This window comes from Crocuta crocuta, unplaced genomic scaffold (assembly GCF_008692635.1).
Source record: "Crocuta crocuta isolate KB4526 unplaced genomic scaffold, BGI_CrCroc_1.0 scaffold101, whole genome shotgun sequence".
NCBI lineage: Eukaryota > Metazoa > Chordata > Mammalia > Carnivora > Hyaenidae > Crocuta > Crocuta crocuta.
In genome coordinates, this window is record NW_027527956.1 from 3,515,541 (window position 1) to 3,533,814 (window position 18,274).

At 39.2% G+C, this 18,274-nt stretch overlaps 1 protein-coding gene across 8 annotated transcripts in view; it reads right to left on the reverse strand.

The window, feature by feature from the left end:
- Positions 1-18,123, reverse strand: part of NETO1 (neuropilin and tolloid like 1) — a 125,216-nt gene extending 107,093 nt beyond the window's left edge. For all 8 annotated transcript variants that reach the window (XR_013332329.1, XM_077752683.1, XM_077752681.1 and 5 more), the window contains exons 1-4: positions 18,061-18,123; positions 16,718-16,771; positions 16,346-16,483; positions 10,043-10,291 (exon numbers count right to left, since the gene is read on the reverse strand). Coding sequence is in view for 7 of the 8 variants with exons in the window: in XM_077752683.1 (XP_077608809.1) it covers positions 10,043-10,291; positions 16,346-16,483; positions 16,718-16,771; positions 18,061-18,085 (466 nt within the window). In the remaining variant the exon portion in view is untranslated. The remainder of the gene's footprint in view (positions 1-10,042; positions 10,292-16,345; positions 16,484-16,717; positions 16,772-18,060) is intronic.
- Between the last annotated feature and the right edge of the window lie 151 nt (positions 18,124-18,274).

Consider the following 18,274-nt stretch of genomic DNA (forward strand, 5'->3'; position numbering starts at 1 on the left):
AAACACCAAACTTCTAACCATGAAGACTCTATCCAGCAAGGCTATCACTCAGAATTGAAGGAGAGATAACAAGTTTCCTTTGAAAACTAAAACAGTTCACCACCACTAAACTGGCCTCATAAGAAATGTTAAAGGGACTTCTTTAGGCTGAAAACAAATAGCATTAATTAGTAGCAAGAAAATATATAAAATTAAAAATCTTACTGGTAAAAGTAAATATATAGTAAAGGTAATGGACTACTTATAAAGCAATCATGAAGCTTAAAAGACAAAAGTAATAAAAATAAACATAACTAACACAATTAGGTAAGGGATGCAGAAAATACAAAGACATAAAATGTGACATCAAAAATGCAAAGCCTAGAAGAGAGCATATACATACAGCTTTAGAACGCATTCAAACTTAACTTACTATCAACTTAAAATAGACAGGTACATATGAACTGATACATACGCTTCATGGTAAAAGCAAAAATCTACAGATACACAAAAGATTCTCAGAATGAAATCTAAACATAACACCCAAGAAAGACATCAAACCAGAACAGAAGAGAGCGAGAGAAGAAGCAAAGAATAGAAAAGAACTGCAAAACAAGTCTCGATAAATTTAAGAAGACTAAAAACATATCAAGCATCTTTTCTGAACCAAAATGTAGGAAACGGAAAATCAATCACAGAAAGAAAACTGGAAAAATTACAAATGTGTGGTGATTAAACAGCATGCTACTGAACAAGCAATGGGTCAATGAATAAATCAAAAAAAGAAATATAATAAATACCCTGAGATGAACATGAAAATACACCAAATTCAATAGGATGCAGTAAAAGCTGTTCTACGAGCTCTTAGTAACTCAGACCAATTTCAAGAAACAGGAAAATTCATATAAACAACTTAATATTACACTTAAGGAACCAGAAAAAGAGGAACAAATGAAGTCCCAAGATAGCAGAAGAAAGGGAATAATAAAATCAGAGTAGAAATAAATGAAATAAAGACTAAAAAGACTATAGAAAAGATAAATCATTTCTGAGAGCTGCTTCTGTGAAAAGATAAACACAATGGATAAACCTTTAACTATACCCACAAAGAAAAAAGGAATGAGGGCTCAAATAAATAAAATCTGAAAAGAGGGGAAATTACAAGTGACCAAAGAAATGCAAAAGACTACCGTGAACAGTCAGACGCAACAAACTGGATAGAAGAAGTGGATAAATTCCTAGAAACATACAGTCTTCCAAGATGGTATCATGAAGAAGTAAAAAATCTTTATCAACCGATTGCTAGCAAGGAGAAGGAATCAGTAATCAACAACCTCCCAACAAAGGAAAATCCAAGACCAGATGATAAATTCTACTGAACATGCAAAGTAGACTGTATATCTATCTTCCAAAAAATTGAATAGGAGGAAATGCTTCCAAACTGATTTTATGAGGCAAGCATTACCCTGAAATAAAAACCAGACAAGGACAACCCCCAAAAGAAACAAAAAGACAAAGAAGGAAGGAAAGAAGGATTAAAAGCCATTATCCCCAAAGATCACAGGTGCAAAAATCCTCAACAGCATAATAGCAAACTGAATTAAGTAAAACTGATCAATACATAACATGATCAAGTGGGATTTATTCCAGGGATGTAAGGATGGTTCAATGTCCACAAACCTATCAACATCATGCAGCACATTAACAAAATAAAGCATAAAAATCATATGATCATCTCAAATAGATGCAGAAAAAGCATGTGACTAAATTTGACATCCACTTATGGTAAAATCTCTCAACAAAGCAAGTACTGAAGGAATGTACATCAACACACCAAAAGCTCTATACGATAAACCCACGGCTAACATCATACTCAATGGTTAAAAGCCAAAAGCTTTTCCTCTAAGATTAGGAACAGGACAAGATTGCCCACTCTTGCCATTTTTATTCAACATAGTGTTGGACGTCTTATCCGGAGCAAGAAAAAGAAAGAAAAGGCATCCAAATAGGAAAGGCGGAGACGAAACTGTCACTACTGGAAGGGAACATGATTTTATACACAGAAAGTGCTGAAGACTCCACTACAAACCCGTTAGAACCAATTAATGAACATAGGAAAGTGGCAGCATACAAAATCAGGAACAAAAATTTGTTGTATTTTTATACACTAACAACAAACCGTCAGAAAGAGGAATGGAGAAAACCACTCCATTTACAATTGCTTCGAAAAAAAATAGCTGGGAATTAATTCATCCAAGGAGGTGAAAATCCTGTACACTGAAAATTATAAGACAATGATGAAAGAAATTGAAGACACACATAAATGGAAAGATATTCTGTGCTTACGGATTGGAATAACTTATATTGTTATAATATCCATATTACCCAAAGTAAACTATACATTCAGTGTATTCCCTATCAAAATCCCATTGGTGTTTTTCAGAGAAATAGAACATTATAATCCTAAAATTCCCCTGAGCCACAAAAGGTCCCAAATAGCCAAAGAAATCTTGAGAAATTAAACAAAGCTGAAGGCATCACAGTCTTTAATTTCAAACTACATTACAGAGCTCTGGTAATCAAAACGGCATAGTATCAGCATAGAAACAGACACACAGATCAAGAAAACGAACAGAGAGCCCAGAAATAAACTCACACCTATGCGGTCAATTAACTTATGACAGAGCCAAGAATATACAATGGAGAAAGGACAGCCTCTTCCATAAATGGCGTTGGGAAAACAGGACAGCCACATGTAAGAAAATGCAACTGGATCACTATCTGACACCATACACAAAAAGTAGTTCCAAATTGATTTCAGACTTGAATATATGCCCAGAAATCATACAACTTCCTAGAATAAAACATAGGTAGTAAACCCGTTGACATACTTTTTGGCATTTTTTTTCTTTTTGGCTCTGACTCCAAAGGCAATGGCAATAAATGCAAAAATAGACAAATGGAATTATATCAAACCAAAAAGCTTCTGCACAGTAAAGTAACCACAAACAAAATATAAAGGCAAGCTACTTTTGAGAGAAGCTGTTTTCAAATCATATATCTGATAAAGGGTTAATATCCAAAGCATATAAAGAGATCATACAACTCAATAACAAAAACCAAATTATCTGATTTTTTTAAATGGGTAGACGATCTGAATAGACATTTTTCCAAAGGAGACACACAAATGGCCAACATGAAAAGATGTTCAGTGTCACCAATCATCAGGGAAATGCAAATCAAAACCACAATGAGATACCATCTCACATCTCCAAAAACAGCTATTATTAAAAGACAAGAAATAACAACAGTTGGTGTTGATAGGAATGTAAACTGTGCAGCCACTGTGGAAAGCAGTATGGAGGGTCCTCCAAAAACTAAAAATAGAACTACCATATGATCTAGCAATTCTACCTCTGGGTATTTATTCAAAGAAAATAAAAACACTAATTTGAAAACATATGCACCTCTATCTTCACTGCAGCATTGTTTATAATAGTGAAGAAATGGAAACAACCTAAGTGTCCATCAGTGAATGAATGGATAGAGATTAGATATAGATATAGATGATACAGACAGAGGTATAGATATGTGTGCATGTATATATAATATTATAAAATTAGGTGTTTAATGAAGAAGATGAATTCACTCACACGCACACATGTACGTATATACACACAGTGGAATACTACACAGCCATAAAAAGAATGAAATCTTGCCATTTGTGATAACATGAATGGACCTTAAGGGCATTATGCTATGTTAAGTAAATCAGACACAAAAAGACAAATGCTATATGATTTCATTTATGTGTGGATTCCCAAAAACAAAACAAATAAACAGAATAAAAGAAAACCCAACCCATAGTTGCAAAGAACAGATTAATGGTTGCCAGAGAGGAGAGAATTTGTGTGGGGGTGGGGGGAGGAGTGAAATTTAAGAAGGGGATCAAAGGGTATAAACTTCCAGTCATAAAATAAATGAGTCACAGGGATGTAATGAGTGCCATGGGGACTGTAGTCAATAACAAGGCATTGCATATTATACAACTTTATATATGGTGACAAGGAAACTAGTTTTATAATCATTTCCCAGTGCATACAAATATCAAATCATTATGTAGTACATCTGAAATTAACACGATGTTACATGTCAACTGTACCTGAATAAAAGAAAAAAGAAAAAATGTGACTGTGCTTCATACATTTTCTGACAATGAAATAGAAAAGAGGAAATGTGACTGTGTTTCATACATTTTCTGTCTGACAGCCTTTGCTGTGCTGAATTTAGACTATTTTGGGTCTACAGTGTAAATATAATAGAAAGACCACACAATCCTATCTGATCTAAATTCAATCTTGTATTTCTAAGTGACAAAGTAATCAAAGTCCTTCTTTCAACTTCAGCCTTTGACTCTTTCATCTCTTCGTGCAAAATTAAAAGTAAAATTTAGTTGTTGAAAAAATGATATAGATAAATAGGTGTAAGCACTTATTTTTTTCTTTCTTACCAAACCGTGTATCAGAACTCTGCTTATACAGAGAAGAAATTGCAGGCATTGTCAATGTGGCCAATACTCACACATGCATTCACATTTCAAATAAGAAGAAAGTAAACACTGCACTGGATAATTAAAATAACATCGAGTCCATGACAATATTTAACCTAAGTAATATATTTCATTTAATATGCATAGAAGTCTCCTTAGAACACTCAATTTAAGTCACTGCACTGCAGTGCGTCCTTTCCATTGCCTTTGATGTCAATCAGCTTAGAGTCTAAGAGGAAGCTAGGAATTGGGCAGAATGTTCCTAAAACACACTGAGTTCTCAGATGAAAGCGGCTGTTTAAGTACAAAGGATCATAATAATTGCAATATATTTAACAACACCACTCACTTCCAGGACAGCACCTGACTCTACCGCATCTGTTTGGCATTTTGAGGGGTAGCCTTGAGTTAAATCTCTCTCCTACGGTATGTAGAGGGTGCGTTTCATAACACTAGTTCAGAAAGATCGTCAGAAGAGGAAGATTTCATAAACATTACATTCTATGCCTGCGATTAGCAGAAAATGTCTCCACTAGAAAGAAAAGTCCAAAGCTCATAAAAGGTATTTGCACCTAAATAGAGACTGGAAGGGTTACTTTCCCGAAGAGTATAGCACCCACACCCTCCAGGCCTTTCTTCCTGCATACTGAATAAAGTCCCTCGTAATGGGCCTGGGCTGGGGGTGGAGCAGATGTTACAAGTTTCTCCTTCATTTATATTTTCCAGCCTTAAAGAACATTGAAACATGCAGGCAGCTGGCTAAGGGAGAATTATTTTCTACTGGAAAAGCATTCTCAGTTTGAGTAAAAACAAAAACAAAAACAAAAAACAAACAAACAAAAAAACCCCAAACAACTGTGGACTACAAAGAAACGGTACTCCTCTGCTCTGAAAAATCATTTAAAAATTACCCACTATAGTATTGTCTCCTTTTTTATTTTTTATCTTAAATACTTTTATTTGTAGAAGTAGTACCAATGATATAACATCCTTTTCAAAAATGAAAGTGCTACTAATAATCCTAATAAATTTTTACTATATCTCCATCTGGGCCCCTTCGATTCTTCCTCATTCTTCTCCTCCACCCCCTCCCTAGGCTAATCATTATTCATGTTTCTGCAGGACATTTGATTTAAATCTTTAAGATTAAAAAAAAAAGGCCTATGAGACAATAATACAATTTTATTACCGCAAGCACTTTTATATATATTTTCTCATTAAATTATCTGTGGGCGACCAAATTTTCCATCATGTAACTTTTAACATTTTCAGTGATTCCGAACCCATCCCTCTTCTCAGAAGTGGGAGAGGACCGGTGAGGGGACATTACAACACAACTCTGTTCACACAGGAAGAAGAGAGGTTCCCTTGCGGCCATTACCCGGAGCCTCCCATCACAGCTCGGGACCCCCTTGCCTTTCTCCGGGGCTCACCCTTGTGCTTGGTTTCTGCAGATCGTAGGACTGGACTCGCTGACTCTCTCTGATGGCGCTCAGTGTCACAACCCTCATGCGTGCTCGGCTACCCCCCAGGCGACATCAGTGAACTGCACACCTGAGTGCGGACACGGGATCCAGAAGTAACCGTAATCCATGAGATAAAGAGTGAGGACTAGTTCGATGTGTCACAAGATACAGAAAATACCCCCCATATTTTTTTAAGGAAAAACAGAATGTGAGAGAGAGAGAAGGATGAAGGAAGAGAGAGAGAGAGAGAGAGAGAGAGAGAGAATCCCAAGTAGGCTCTGTTCTGCCAGCGCCAAGCCCAAAGCAGAGCTCAATCCTGGAATCCTTGGACCATGACCTGAGCTAAAATCAAGAGTCTGATACTCAGCCAACTGAGCCACCCAAGTGCCCCGGAAATACCCTCTTTAACGGTGTTTCCATGGCATTATCTCCCTGCATAGCCACCCGTGACCTCCAGTTAGCTAGCCCCCATCCACACATGACCTCCACACGTGACCTCCAGTTAGCTAGCCCCCATCCACCCCCAGTCCAGAAGCAGAGCTACTAGGAACATAAGAGCCCAAAATCAAAAGGCTATTTTTTAAAGCTGTACAGGAAGAAAAGTCAAAGAGACTCAGATATTAAGAAATAGAAACAAAATTTTGCAACAAGAGTTGACACAGATTAGTGTCCCAGTCAAGCAGGATGCAAGCAGAGACTGGACGGGGGACTGCCCCCTGGCAGCTGAGATGTGGGGCGCCCCTGAAAACACGCTCCGGGCTGTGAAGGTACCTCATCAAGTACCTGAGCTGGGAGCTATGCAACAGGCATTTATATAATTAAGCTTTCATATTTGCATTCAACACTCACTACAGTCTTCTGATTATTTTTTTAATGTTTTTTTTTTAAATTTCTGAGAGAGAGAGAGAGAGACAGGATGAGCAGGGGAGGGTCAGAAAGAGAGGGAGATACAGAATCTGAAACAGGCTCCAGGCTCCGAGCTGGCAGTCAGCACAGAGCCCGACGCGGGGCTCAAACCCACGAACCATGAGATCACGACCTGAGCTGAAGTCAGACGTTAACCGACTGAGCCACCCAGGTGCCACCACAGTCTTCTGATTATTAACTGGATACGCATGGATGTATGTTTGTTTACAAGAAAAATTGAGCTGTGTCATTCGAAGAATTCTTATTAAAACTGCATATATATTTACACGTGTGTACGTGTGTGTATATATGTACGTATGTATATCAATGTGTATGTGTATATATGCATATTCAGCCTTTTTAGTTTGGCTGATAGGACTAATTCCTAAAACTGGGTACATTATCAGTGTGCTGACTTCCAGTTTCTGGGAGTATAAATTAAGACCCAGATTCCAGATTGTAATAAGTTCATAAAAATAATAAAGACCACCTGGCCTTCCCACTGCTACTTCTTCTTTTGACATATCTTATAAGAGCCATCACACTTGACTATAACCCCCACAGAGAGGCCTAGACCCATATAAACAAACTAACAAGGAAAAGTAACATCTTCTAGGTATTACTGTTGCACATTCACCCCCAAACTCAGAGAAAGAGCAGTTGTAAATTAAAAATTCTGGGACACTTGTTGAGCTCTGAATAAACTATACCAAGCCCCACTTTGTTCTTAAAGAGCACATGATCAAATTCATAAAAATAATAGCTACTCTTAGTTGAGATCTCGTATTTGAAGTGAAAACTCCATAAATATGCATTGGTCGGCAAGCAGTCAGTCTTCAAACAATCCTGTGTGGTGGTCAATATTGTCCCTATTTTATAAATTAAACTATTGAGGCCCAGAACATTAAGGATCATGTCCACAGTTAACAGCAAGCAAGAAATAAGAAAGCCAGGACTGAGGCCAGACTGTGTCCCCAAGCCAGTGTTCCGCACAGCTGTGCTGGGGTCCAGCTCCCTGGATGACCTGGGGGGCAGGACACTCCCCTCTAATAGGTGGTCACTTGGACGCCTTGGTGATGGCAACAGCGCCTTCTAATTTAAGTCACCACGTTGACTTCAGGAACTCTACTGCTTCCATTTGCCAAATCACCACTTGAAGCCTCCTCCCAAATCAAAATTAAGCCCAAATTAAACTGAAGCCTGCCTGCCTCCCTATTCCCTAAACGCTGTCTAAAGGATTCCTAATCACTGCCCCCTTCCTCTTTCATTAACTAATTGGCTTCCTCAATATTGGCTCTTTATGGAATGAGTAGCAGATTACTGTGCCACTCAGGCAATGGCTTTGGGCCACGGAACGTCAGGGTCTGCAGTCACCCCTTTCCTGGGCCCACTGTTCCTTCATAAGCCAGATGTGCGCCTCCCCGTGCACTTAGTTCATTCCTTTATCTGAGTGGGAACAGAAGCCTCAATCCTTTCGTAACTCATCCTCAGTTTCATGGAACCGTCTCCTTACGTTCCCTTCTGATTCAGCCCTTCATGGCAATAAAACCCCCTTTTATATACAGATAAAGTAAAAGCGGTTCTAAAGAAACAAGGCACAAAGAGCAGAGCGTGGGGAACACAGTGGCTTTTTCAAACCCTGGGAAAAGCAGACTGGGCACCGCCTTTTATGCTATGTCCAGTAGAGCTGGGAATGTGGATCGCCTCGCCGATGTTGATAAAGTTGACCCTACAACTTCATACAACCTCAATTTGAAATCCTGGACATTATCCCCATGATCTCCAACCCCAGGATGAAAATATAACTTATGAAAAACCTAGAACTATCTTCAAGCCTTGGCCATACTCAAAATTATCTATTACGAAACAACAACAACAACAACAACAATTTCCATTCACAGCTCTAGCACTAAGTAAAGTAATCTCAGTGTTTGCAACTTTTTGGAACACAGCAAGTTAGTCTGATCGCCGATGTGAAACACCCATGCTTTCTGTGACCAATCCAATATCAACAAAGCATAATTAAAACCACAATATCTCTTAGTGATACTATAAAAACATCCCCAATGCTTGAAGTTGACACATACAATACTGTTAATACATGACCTATTCAACATAACCCGTAATATCATAATGAAAGTCATCATTAATCTTATATTATTTTTAAATTGTCAGTGCTTGAACCGAGGATCAGAGCCCTGCTCTGTAACATGAAATAGAAACTTCAACACACTTTACATAGATTCCAATTTCACCTATCACCTGTTACAACCTTAGTAAAACAATATGCGCAAACGAAAGAAATATGATCACACAGAAATAATGTGCCTTTGGTAAGTTTGAGTCATCTTCCCATTAAAAAAAATGACTGTACTTCATCAAATCTCAAATCACTTCAGCCTGATGTTGCAATTTAAAAATATGGTAACCAATTTTTATTTTAATAAATGACAACTCATCATCAAGCGAGCCAGTCAACATCATAGACCTTTTTTTTTAATATTAGCAGGTTAAAAGGAAAATGGACACAGGGTGAATAATTATATAATGACAGATAATGTCTACAGATCCTGCAAATGAGTACTTGGCTGCCATGGGCCTCTGTTTTGCTTTCATCACAACTGTTAGGAATTTGCATTTCTAAAAAGGGATTAGACTGCTTTATGCTCAGATCCATTTGCCTTAAAAATTATGATTTTCAGAAGAAAAGAATTTTTTAATCAAGTTCTCCAAAATTCAGTTTGATGGATACATTTTACAATACTACAATTGCCTTTTCAAGTTTATAGGGATTCAATGTATACCGTAATTAGTTGCTTTCTCACAGGCCGCCTCTCAAATTACGCATTTCAGCATAACGGAAGTCCATTTAATTAACTGCTCCTAATGTTCATACAGACCCCTGAATCACTACACTTCACCTCTAGTGGAAGCTAAATTTTAAGGAAAATTTATCTTCCTTTCAGGATTTCTAAAATCAAAAGAGAAAGCACGGTAGGTGTGATGTTAAATAAAGCTAGAGAATTCTTTGAAAAAATATCAAGCTGTCTTACAAAAGTTCTTCTACTACGAAGACAGAAAACTAAGGAAGAAAAAGATAATTGTATGGGAAAAACAAACAAACAAACAAACCCTTACTTACCAGGTGTGAAGTTGTATCGAGCTGAAAATCCCATAGATTCCAGCTCTCCATCAGCAAAAAATTTAATCCATAGAAATCTTCCACTGGATTTTATTACAGGTGGATTTTGTTGCCCACAAAAACGTCCAATTATTGGAGAAAATCCGAAAGGTCCATCTCGAACTTCAATATGATCAAATTTGCACTCCCAAGACGGCTCAATAGAGTACTTTTCATCAAAGTAAAGTTCAATGCACTGTCTTGGGGCGGCTGAAACAAAGAAAGAGTATTTCTAGAAGGCCATTTTTAAATCTTAATTTGATTTCTGTAATTCTTCTGATTTTATCTGTAAATCTCCTATCAAACTTTGAGCTTGACATGCATCCAAGCACAACGCAAGTCTGTTACACTTAGCTTTCCAAGGGATAGCATTTCCATAAGAATGTCTCAGGGATGCTTCTTAAAATTGACCATGTTGCACAAAATATTATTCAGACACAAAATGACCATTTTGATATCTAACACAGACCTAATAATCACCGTGTGTTTTTGTGAAAGACCACTACCATCAGGTTTAGTAAGTAGAAAGACATCTTTCTGTCACTTTTCCCATATTTTCTGAAGTATCCAGGTTTAAGGTCAAAAACCATGTAAGAATTGTTTAGCACAGAGTTATCCAAACATTCGGAAAGTCCCAGTGAGATGCCTTCATGAGACCCAAGTGCATACACAAAGATATTAAGAGTAGTATTTCTAGAACGCAAGTCTTACCATGGCATCCTCAGGTTTAAACTTAGTCATCAACTCTCTGTCGGCTACAAGAAAAAGACCAATGCACTTGACATGCAGGACCGTTATGGGTCTTACACCTCACACTTGCAGGGTCTCTCCACTCCATACACAGCCCAAGCTGAGGCCGCCCAAGGCACACGGCGTTCTCTGAGTAAGGCAGCAAGCTCTTTCAGACTTTCATGTATTTTACCACTTTCTGGAGTATCTGTCTCCAATTTTGCCAACTCCTGTTTCTGTGGGAAAATCTCGCTTAAAAGAACCACCTCTCTCAAACTACTCACTAAAGACAAAAATCTATTCACCTTCCAGTATCAGCACTCAGCACAATACTTACTTATCATGAGGATTTCTCAAAAAAAAATCTCTTTTGGGTGAAGAGTAAATAAGCTCATCATCATAACCGTTTTTACAGCTCTCTGAGGAAGAGCCTCAGAGGGCCAATGGCTCTCTCAACCTCCCCATGAATGAATTTGCCAGCGCCTTTCCATTCCTCCTTTGTCATGGGCAAAACATCTCAAAATCCTGGCATTCCAGACTGATATTCAGCTAGGATACTCCAGAATTAGCCATAACCATTGCCGAAATATCCACACATATTTATCCTAGTTAGTAAACAGCTGTTGCCTTGGGTCCTTTGAGGGTGTCCCTGCCATGTGGCCGTCTCCAGGGAACAACACCCTCCAGAAACTTCAAAGTTAGGACCTGGCACACCAAACCCTGATCCCCACGTGGTCAGTCATCAGTCCTAATGACTGCTGTCCACACCACACCAGTTCTTAAATATGTATTGAATATCACCCTTGATGGCTTTAAAATTAAAGCCTTTCATGCACGGATGTCAAAAACTTATAGAGAATTGAGATACACGATGACTTGGAAATGAGAGACTTACAGAATAAAATACAACCCCCATGATCCCCAGGGATAAAATTGAAGCTCATTTGGTTAAAGGTCAGTCCACGTTACAAGACTGCTTTAGGGATTATTTTTAATCTCTACAAATGTTTATGAGTCTTTGGACATCGAAAAGAGACATTTACTACTCTTACCAGAAAAACCAGGAATGATTTCACAAAGGGCATATTCTAATGCATATTCACAAAGGGCAATAAACATCGTTTTACCTAATGATAGACTTGATGAAGTTTTCAATGGTTCTTTAAAAATCTACAAATTGGAAAATATCCTAAGAAATTACTTGGAAAACTATGTTTTTTTCCATTTAAGGTTATTAGTCCAATAGCCAAAAGGCAAAGTCTTAAGAAACTGGACCTATACATGTACTAGCATTCAGTATAACATTGTACATATGACCATCTAATAGAATGTGCCTGCTTGTTTATTTCCTCTTGGGAAGCCAGTATGATAAGTTTTAGAAGGAAATGAACTATTTCAGAATGTAAAATATTTGTTCTAGATGTGAATAATGTATGGCTAGGGAACGGTAAAACAAAGAGAACAGCGCTGTGCTAATCTACTTAATAAAACTCTATTGATCAACATATATGCATCTATTTTTCCGTATTAGGAAATACATGGTCATGGAACATGAATTCACTTATATGTGCCTTCATTTTCATCATCATTTAAGTTCCATCCAGTGTGGGTGAACAGACCTCCCAAAATTCCTTCAGGACACATACTATCGTTACTGCTTTTGGTAGGCAATGCTGTATGTGGGCAGTTCTGGACACTTCATTTTCCTTCGGTCCGGCATGTAGTAGTTAACTACACACACTCATATACGAAGTTCCACTAGCTGAATTTTAGAAGGCAGTAAAATAATGTTTTAAAAATAAGACGTCTTAGGGGCACCTGGGTGGTTCAGTCAGTTAAGTGTCCGAATCTTGATATCAGCTCAGGTCTTGATCTCAGGGTCCTGAGTTCAAGCCCTGCATTGGGCTCCGCACTGGGCATGGAGCCTACTTATAAGTAAATAAATAAACAGACAAATCACTCAATAAATAGTATGTTGTTGTAGTTAAAAACAAGTGATTATAGCGCACGTAAGCCGTTGGAAGCTAAGTCCAACTCCCTACACTTACATTTTCTTTCCCTTCAAATCTCTCGATTCATAGCTGCCTTTCTTTGCAGCATCTTCTGTAAGTCATCTGGTACGTAAATCTGAGGTACCTTTTTGAGAAGTCTTACCGTGTCTTTGGACACACAGAAAACTCTGGGCGCTTTCACCTGAACAAGGGTACAGAATATTGCCTCTGATTTGAGGGGATTTAGGACAACCTGAATCCACGGAAGGAGTCTTCCTTTCTGCGACTGGGACTGTGCCCGTGTTTATCAGAACCTTGCCTTACCTCAAGAAGCTTAACTGATAGTTTAGCCCCTTCTTGTACTTTCAATTTACCTTTTCCTACAGAACAGGCTATTCTTTTCAGAATTAAATGTGGCAATTGGCCCCCGCTGAAAGAAGAAGACAAAGAGACAAAGAAAGTAACTGCCTTTCCACTTTGGGTCCATCACCCCCCACCCCCCCCCACAGCTCCGGGGTGCCAGCTCCCACTCCCGCTGGGGCAATGAGTGCACACTTCCTAAAGTTACTAGCAGCTTCTCAGGGGCCTCATGCAATGTTTGCTTTTACCTCATTTTCGTTTGCTCTAACAACTGGCACTGGGCTCCTCCCTCCTGCCTAAAATGTCACCCGCACTAAGTACTGGGGCATCTTGTACGTGGTCTCCAGTCCATCTCCCTGGCTTGTCCTTCACAGGCCCGTTATCCTTCCCATCACGCTCCGGCCCCTTACATGCTGTTCTTCAGAACTCTTCTCTATCTTCTTTCTGCTCTTTCTAGACCAGTGCTCAGTCCACTGGCACCCCAATGGAGAGCTATCGCAATCTAATGATACCTGCAGCTCCGTCAAAGACCGCTTAAACCAGAGTTCTTGGGGACAGACCCAGGCATCTGTATTTTCTGCAAGATGTTAAAAAATAGTGCTCCAAATGCTCTCTCTGGATAATTTTATTCATTCTAAGAGCCTCAACAACAATCTATATTTATGACCTATAAATATCTATTTTCAGCACAGAGCTCTCCAGTAAGCTGAAGACTCGTATACCCAATTTCTTTATGAGACATCTCCATAAACACCAAAACGGAGCTCATTATTTCTCCCGTAAACCCTCTCTATCCACCCATACCTGGCGTGGCGATTCCATCTATATGTCCCCAAGCCAAAGCCTGCGGAACAGTCTTGGGATTTCCTATCTCCCATCCCTACACCCAGCCACTCATGCCGCAGTTTCCGAAACACCTCTCACTTCTTCAGTTGACGCCACAGCCAATGTCACTTGTGCAGGTCAGGCTTTTCCTACGTGATCTTCACAATCATTTCTGCTTGCTTCTTCTCCTTCAGTTACTCCACCAAAATATCGGATTATTTCTCCACTTAATTTATTTCAGTGACATCCCATTGTCTAGAACATAAAGTTCAGACTTTCATGGGTAGAGCAGATGGATTGTACCAAGGTTCTCCTTTCTCTGAGACTCTCTGTCTCTTGGGCCCTCTTCACTGTTCCTCTCGTCACCCTATGCAGAAGCCCACAGGATGCCACCTGCGGGTCCCCTTCACACCACATCTCAGCACTTCTGCAGATGCTGTATTGAGAATTATCTCCTGCGAGTTATACAAAGGGGAGCATAAGTATCTGCTCCTCCTTCGAGCCTCATCTTCCTTCCCCTATTCTAAGCATTGCTCATTTGGGGGCCCCTTTAGAATTTTTACCGGCAGAGGCCTGGTCCCCAGACCGTATTATAAGCCTCACAAGTAAGTACCATGGTTGTTTTGTTAAAAGCTCTCTAAACTGTGCCTGGAAGAGTGGTCGTTTCTTAGTAGTTGTTCAAAAAATATGTGTTAAATAAATGCATGGGTGGAAAGGAATGGCTAGTAGGGAGGACTTCAAAAAGGGAGTAGAAGTACGACTAATAGTAACAGGGCTCTATCCACTTCCCAACTTAAGGTTTGTCCTTGACATAACTAGGAATGAATGTAAATATGTGCCTGAGATTAAAATAAAATGCTGGCAAAGCTTTTTAATTCTAAATAATAGTAACCACGAAAGCACAATTAATATGCAAAAATATGCCTCTGAATGAACCCTTTAAGTGAGAGTAGTTGATGTTATTCTTTTTAATAATCCGAAGTTTTAAAATACGGTTTCTTCAAAACACAAATTATGTGATTGAAGCAAGACATGTAACCTCTCTTTAGCCTGTTTCCTTGTCTATAAAATGAGGACAACAACAACAACCAAAAAAACGCCTACTTCCTTTGAATAAATGTTTTACTCTATGATAAGGTCTTGGAAAGCTTTATATACATAGATATGCATACATACTCATAGACGTACAATAGATAAGTAATATTAACTTGGGAAAGACAACTAAGTCGAACCCAGAATTTCCATATCTCAATTTCCTTTTCTATCAATCATCAGAGGAATAAAACTGCCAGAGCTCAGACTTCTCAGTTTTATTCTTTTATTATCAGAGCTTCCTGGCCTTCCTTCTTCTCGAAGCGCACTGCATCTTTGCTGAAAGTTCAACCTCCACCACAAAGAAGAGAAAGGCAATATCCTTAGTTTAAAAGTTACAAAAAGATAAAAGAATCCTTTCTAGATAGAAGTTCTTGCAATCAGTTGAACAGAAAGCCTTTTCTTTGAAAGACTCTACCAAATGAGCCTGCCCTTTGTGTAGAAGCAGATATTGAACATATGCTGTCTTTCTCATTAAGGGAGCTCCATAGGTCTGTGCCCGTGTGGATGGGGGGCGGGGAAGGGTTGCAGGTTTGGGGCTATTAGGTATTCACACTTGCAATATTGAAATCTTCATCACTAGATGAAACGATCATTTATTCTAGAAAGCTGTACTTAATCGAGTGGTGTCTACAAGGATAATGGAAATTGGAAATGTTTGAAGAGAAATGAATCTCTTTTTCAGCACTATTTATCTTTTGAGTCAGGAAAGAAAATGATGAAAGGAAGCATCATCCTCTGGAATCCTGACTTTGGCATTAAAGTATGATAATGTCACCTGTTAGCACAAATGAAGGGAACTATCATTCAGATTGTTTGGGACCATGAGTACAGATGTCTTTTTGACATAAATATCTATTTTGGTACTTTATTAAAGAAAAAAATAGCAACCGTGTAGGTTATTCTAATAGCTGTTAACCAATAAAATGCTAGTTTCCAGAACTGTTATACGTCAGGTATTATTATGTCAACTGTGCATCCGTTTCATAAATTTAGAACTCTGGATCAATTAGATCAACTGCAACATAGACTGCTATTGATTCCCTTTTATTTGCCAGGCTTTACTCATCTTAACCCATTACTAATAATTTCAATAATTATCTTGATACCACATTTTACAGTTATTTGATTCATTAGGAGATACGCAGGTGCATGGTCTGCAAAACCAATCTTTGTGAGGGCTAGAGGCATTCTGTCCACCCACAGCATAGAGCTGGCCAGGTTTGGCTTGGAGTTCTCCCGAGCTCTGGATCTTTCCCCCCCTTACCTTCTATGATGTAGATGCACTCTCGGTCAGGGGGGTACTTGCTGGGGTAGTTGGGAGAGGTAAAAATCCCTCCCTCTGCATGTTTTGTCCAAGTCCCACACTGCACTGACTTCTGAGTTTCTGAGGTGGTTTGCTTTTCTGTAAAAAATGAAAACAAGAGCCATCATCCAATTTTCTATACGACTGAAAATAGAGAGGACATTCTTATAATATCCATTAGTAAATTACTTTTGAAATGTTGTCTTAGTCAAAATCAATCAATTATACACACTATAAAATGTTCGGATATTCTGGAATATTAAGAACACGGGGAAAATAGGGAAACATAAATAGTTAGAGGTCTTCCACTGCATTTTCCCCAAAGAAACACACCTGTTCCTTTCTTGGTTGCGCCAGACAAATGGAAGATGATTAAACTTGCTACAACTGAAACAGAAAAGAAGAATCAGAAAGAGATCACATTAATACACACTGAGATGATCACATTCTATAACAGCAGAAAGCTAAAATAATATCAGAGCCGATTCACTGTATTATTGTTAACTGTTCCAAGCTAACTGAGAACAGGCGAAAACTGGTTACAAATGTGCAAGTCAGGAAAATTTAGGAATCCCTTCCCGGAAGTCATGCAAGTTAAGAACGGCGGGGTCCTGAACTGCGAAGGAGCACCTCAAGTCTTCAGAGGGGATACTGTAACCTGCTAATGTCACATTACAGTAGGACGTCAGGACCCACATTGTGTCCAAACTGCCCTTCCGGAATGACTTTCCTAGCGTCTCTGAAGGAAGAGTGTAAACCAGGTGAAAGGCTAAAAGGCAAACAATGAGGACCAAGAGGGACAGAAAAACAGTGCCACTGTTGTTGTATTTCGGAAAATAAATACTTAGGCAGAGCTCATGGCAGGTGGAGGAGGGGCACAGGAGAAACAGACCAATGTGGACTGGAGGCATTAGGCAGCGTTATGAAACCGTTTCATAGAAAAAGGGACTGTGCCACCAGTAACCCCTGTCCTCAGCAGCCCCGAAGCTATGAAATTAGTTTCCTCTAACCTTAACTTTCACTGAATATTTAGTAGTATCCAGAAATCGATTCTCACTTTGAGAAAGGGGGTTTCTAGAAGCATTTTACTGAGCCCATCTTTCGGTATCAAAGAGAGATTCTGCTCTGGAACAAGAGTACCTCTGCAAAGGACTACTGCAGCCTGAACTTCGTTGTACTTGCATTTCTTGATTTACTCAACATTTTTATAAAACCTGAAACCAGAAAAGGAATACGACAATCTGGTCCTCAGGATGTCTGGGTTTTCCTCTTCTCCTTCAGCGTTGTTATTTATTTTGTTGCCCAATTCCCTAAAAGCTCGAAGTTCCATTAGGCGTATAATCCCACCTCCACTTAACAATGAATTCGGGGAAGGGAGAGTATAATTCCCAATGTTTTCCTAAACTGAAGCACGCCTGCAGGAGCTTACAAATGTACGCTTTAAGATTAGACTATTCCAAGAAAAACATGAAGGCCTTTTTCTCAGTATCTGAGAAAGTACATCTATTATTTTACTTTGTACTTCTGCCTGATGATCTTTGGGAGCCAAACATTAGTTGCTGTTGTCTGTGTTTAAACAGAAAAACAAAAAATCCTCTCATTTCATCTTGCCCTGAGTCTATGCACACACAGACCCGCAGGTGCACGGCCATCAATATCAGGATGTGTGTCTTTACTTTGCTTTCCCTGTGTCGGCGGCATCACACGGTGGACTAAGTACCAGGAATAACACGTCCCCAAAGCCGGGCTTCTAACTGCGTGGCACAGGATCCTTGCTTTTGAACCCCCAAATTTCCACCGCACGGTGTTCTTGTACCGCCTTTCACTCCAGGACTTCTGAAGCCATTTTCCGCTCTACGGCTCGCGCGGCCACCGCACAGCCGGGACGCG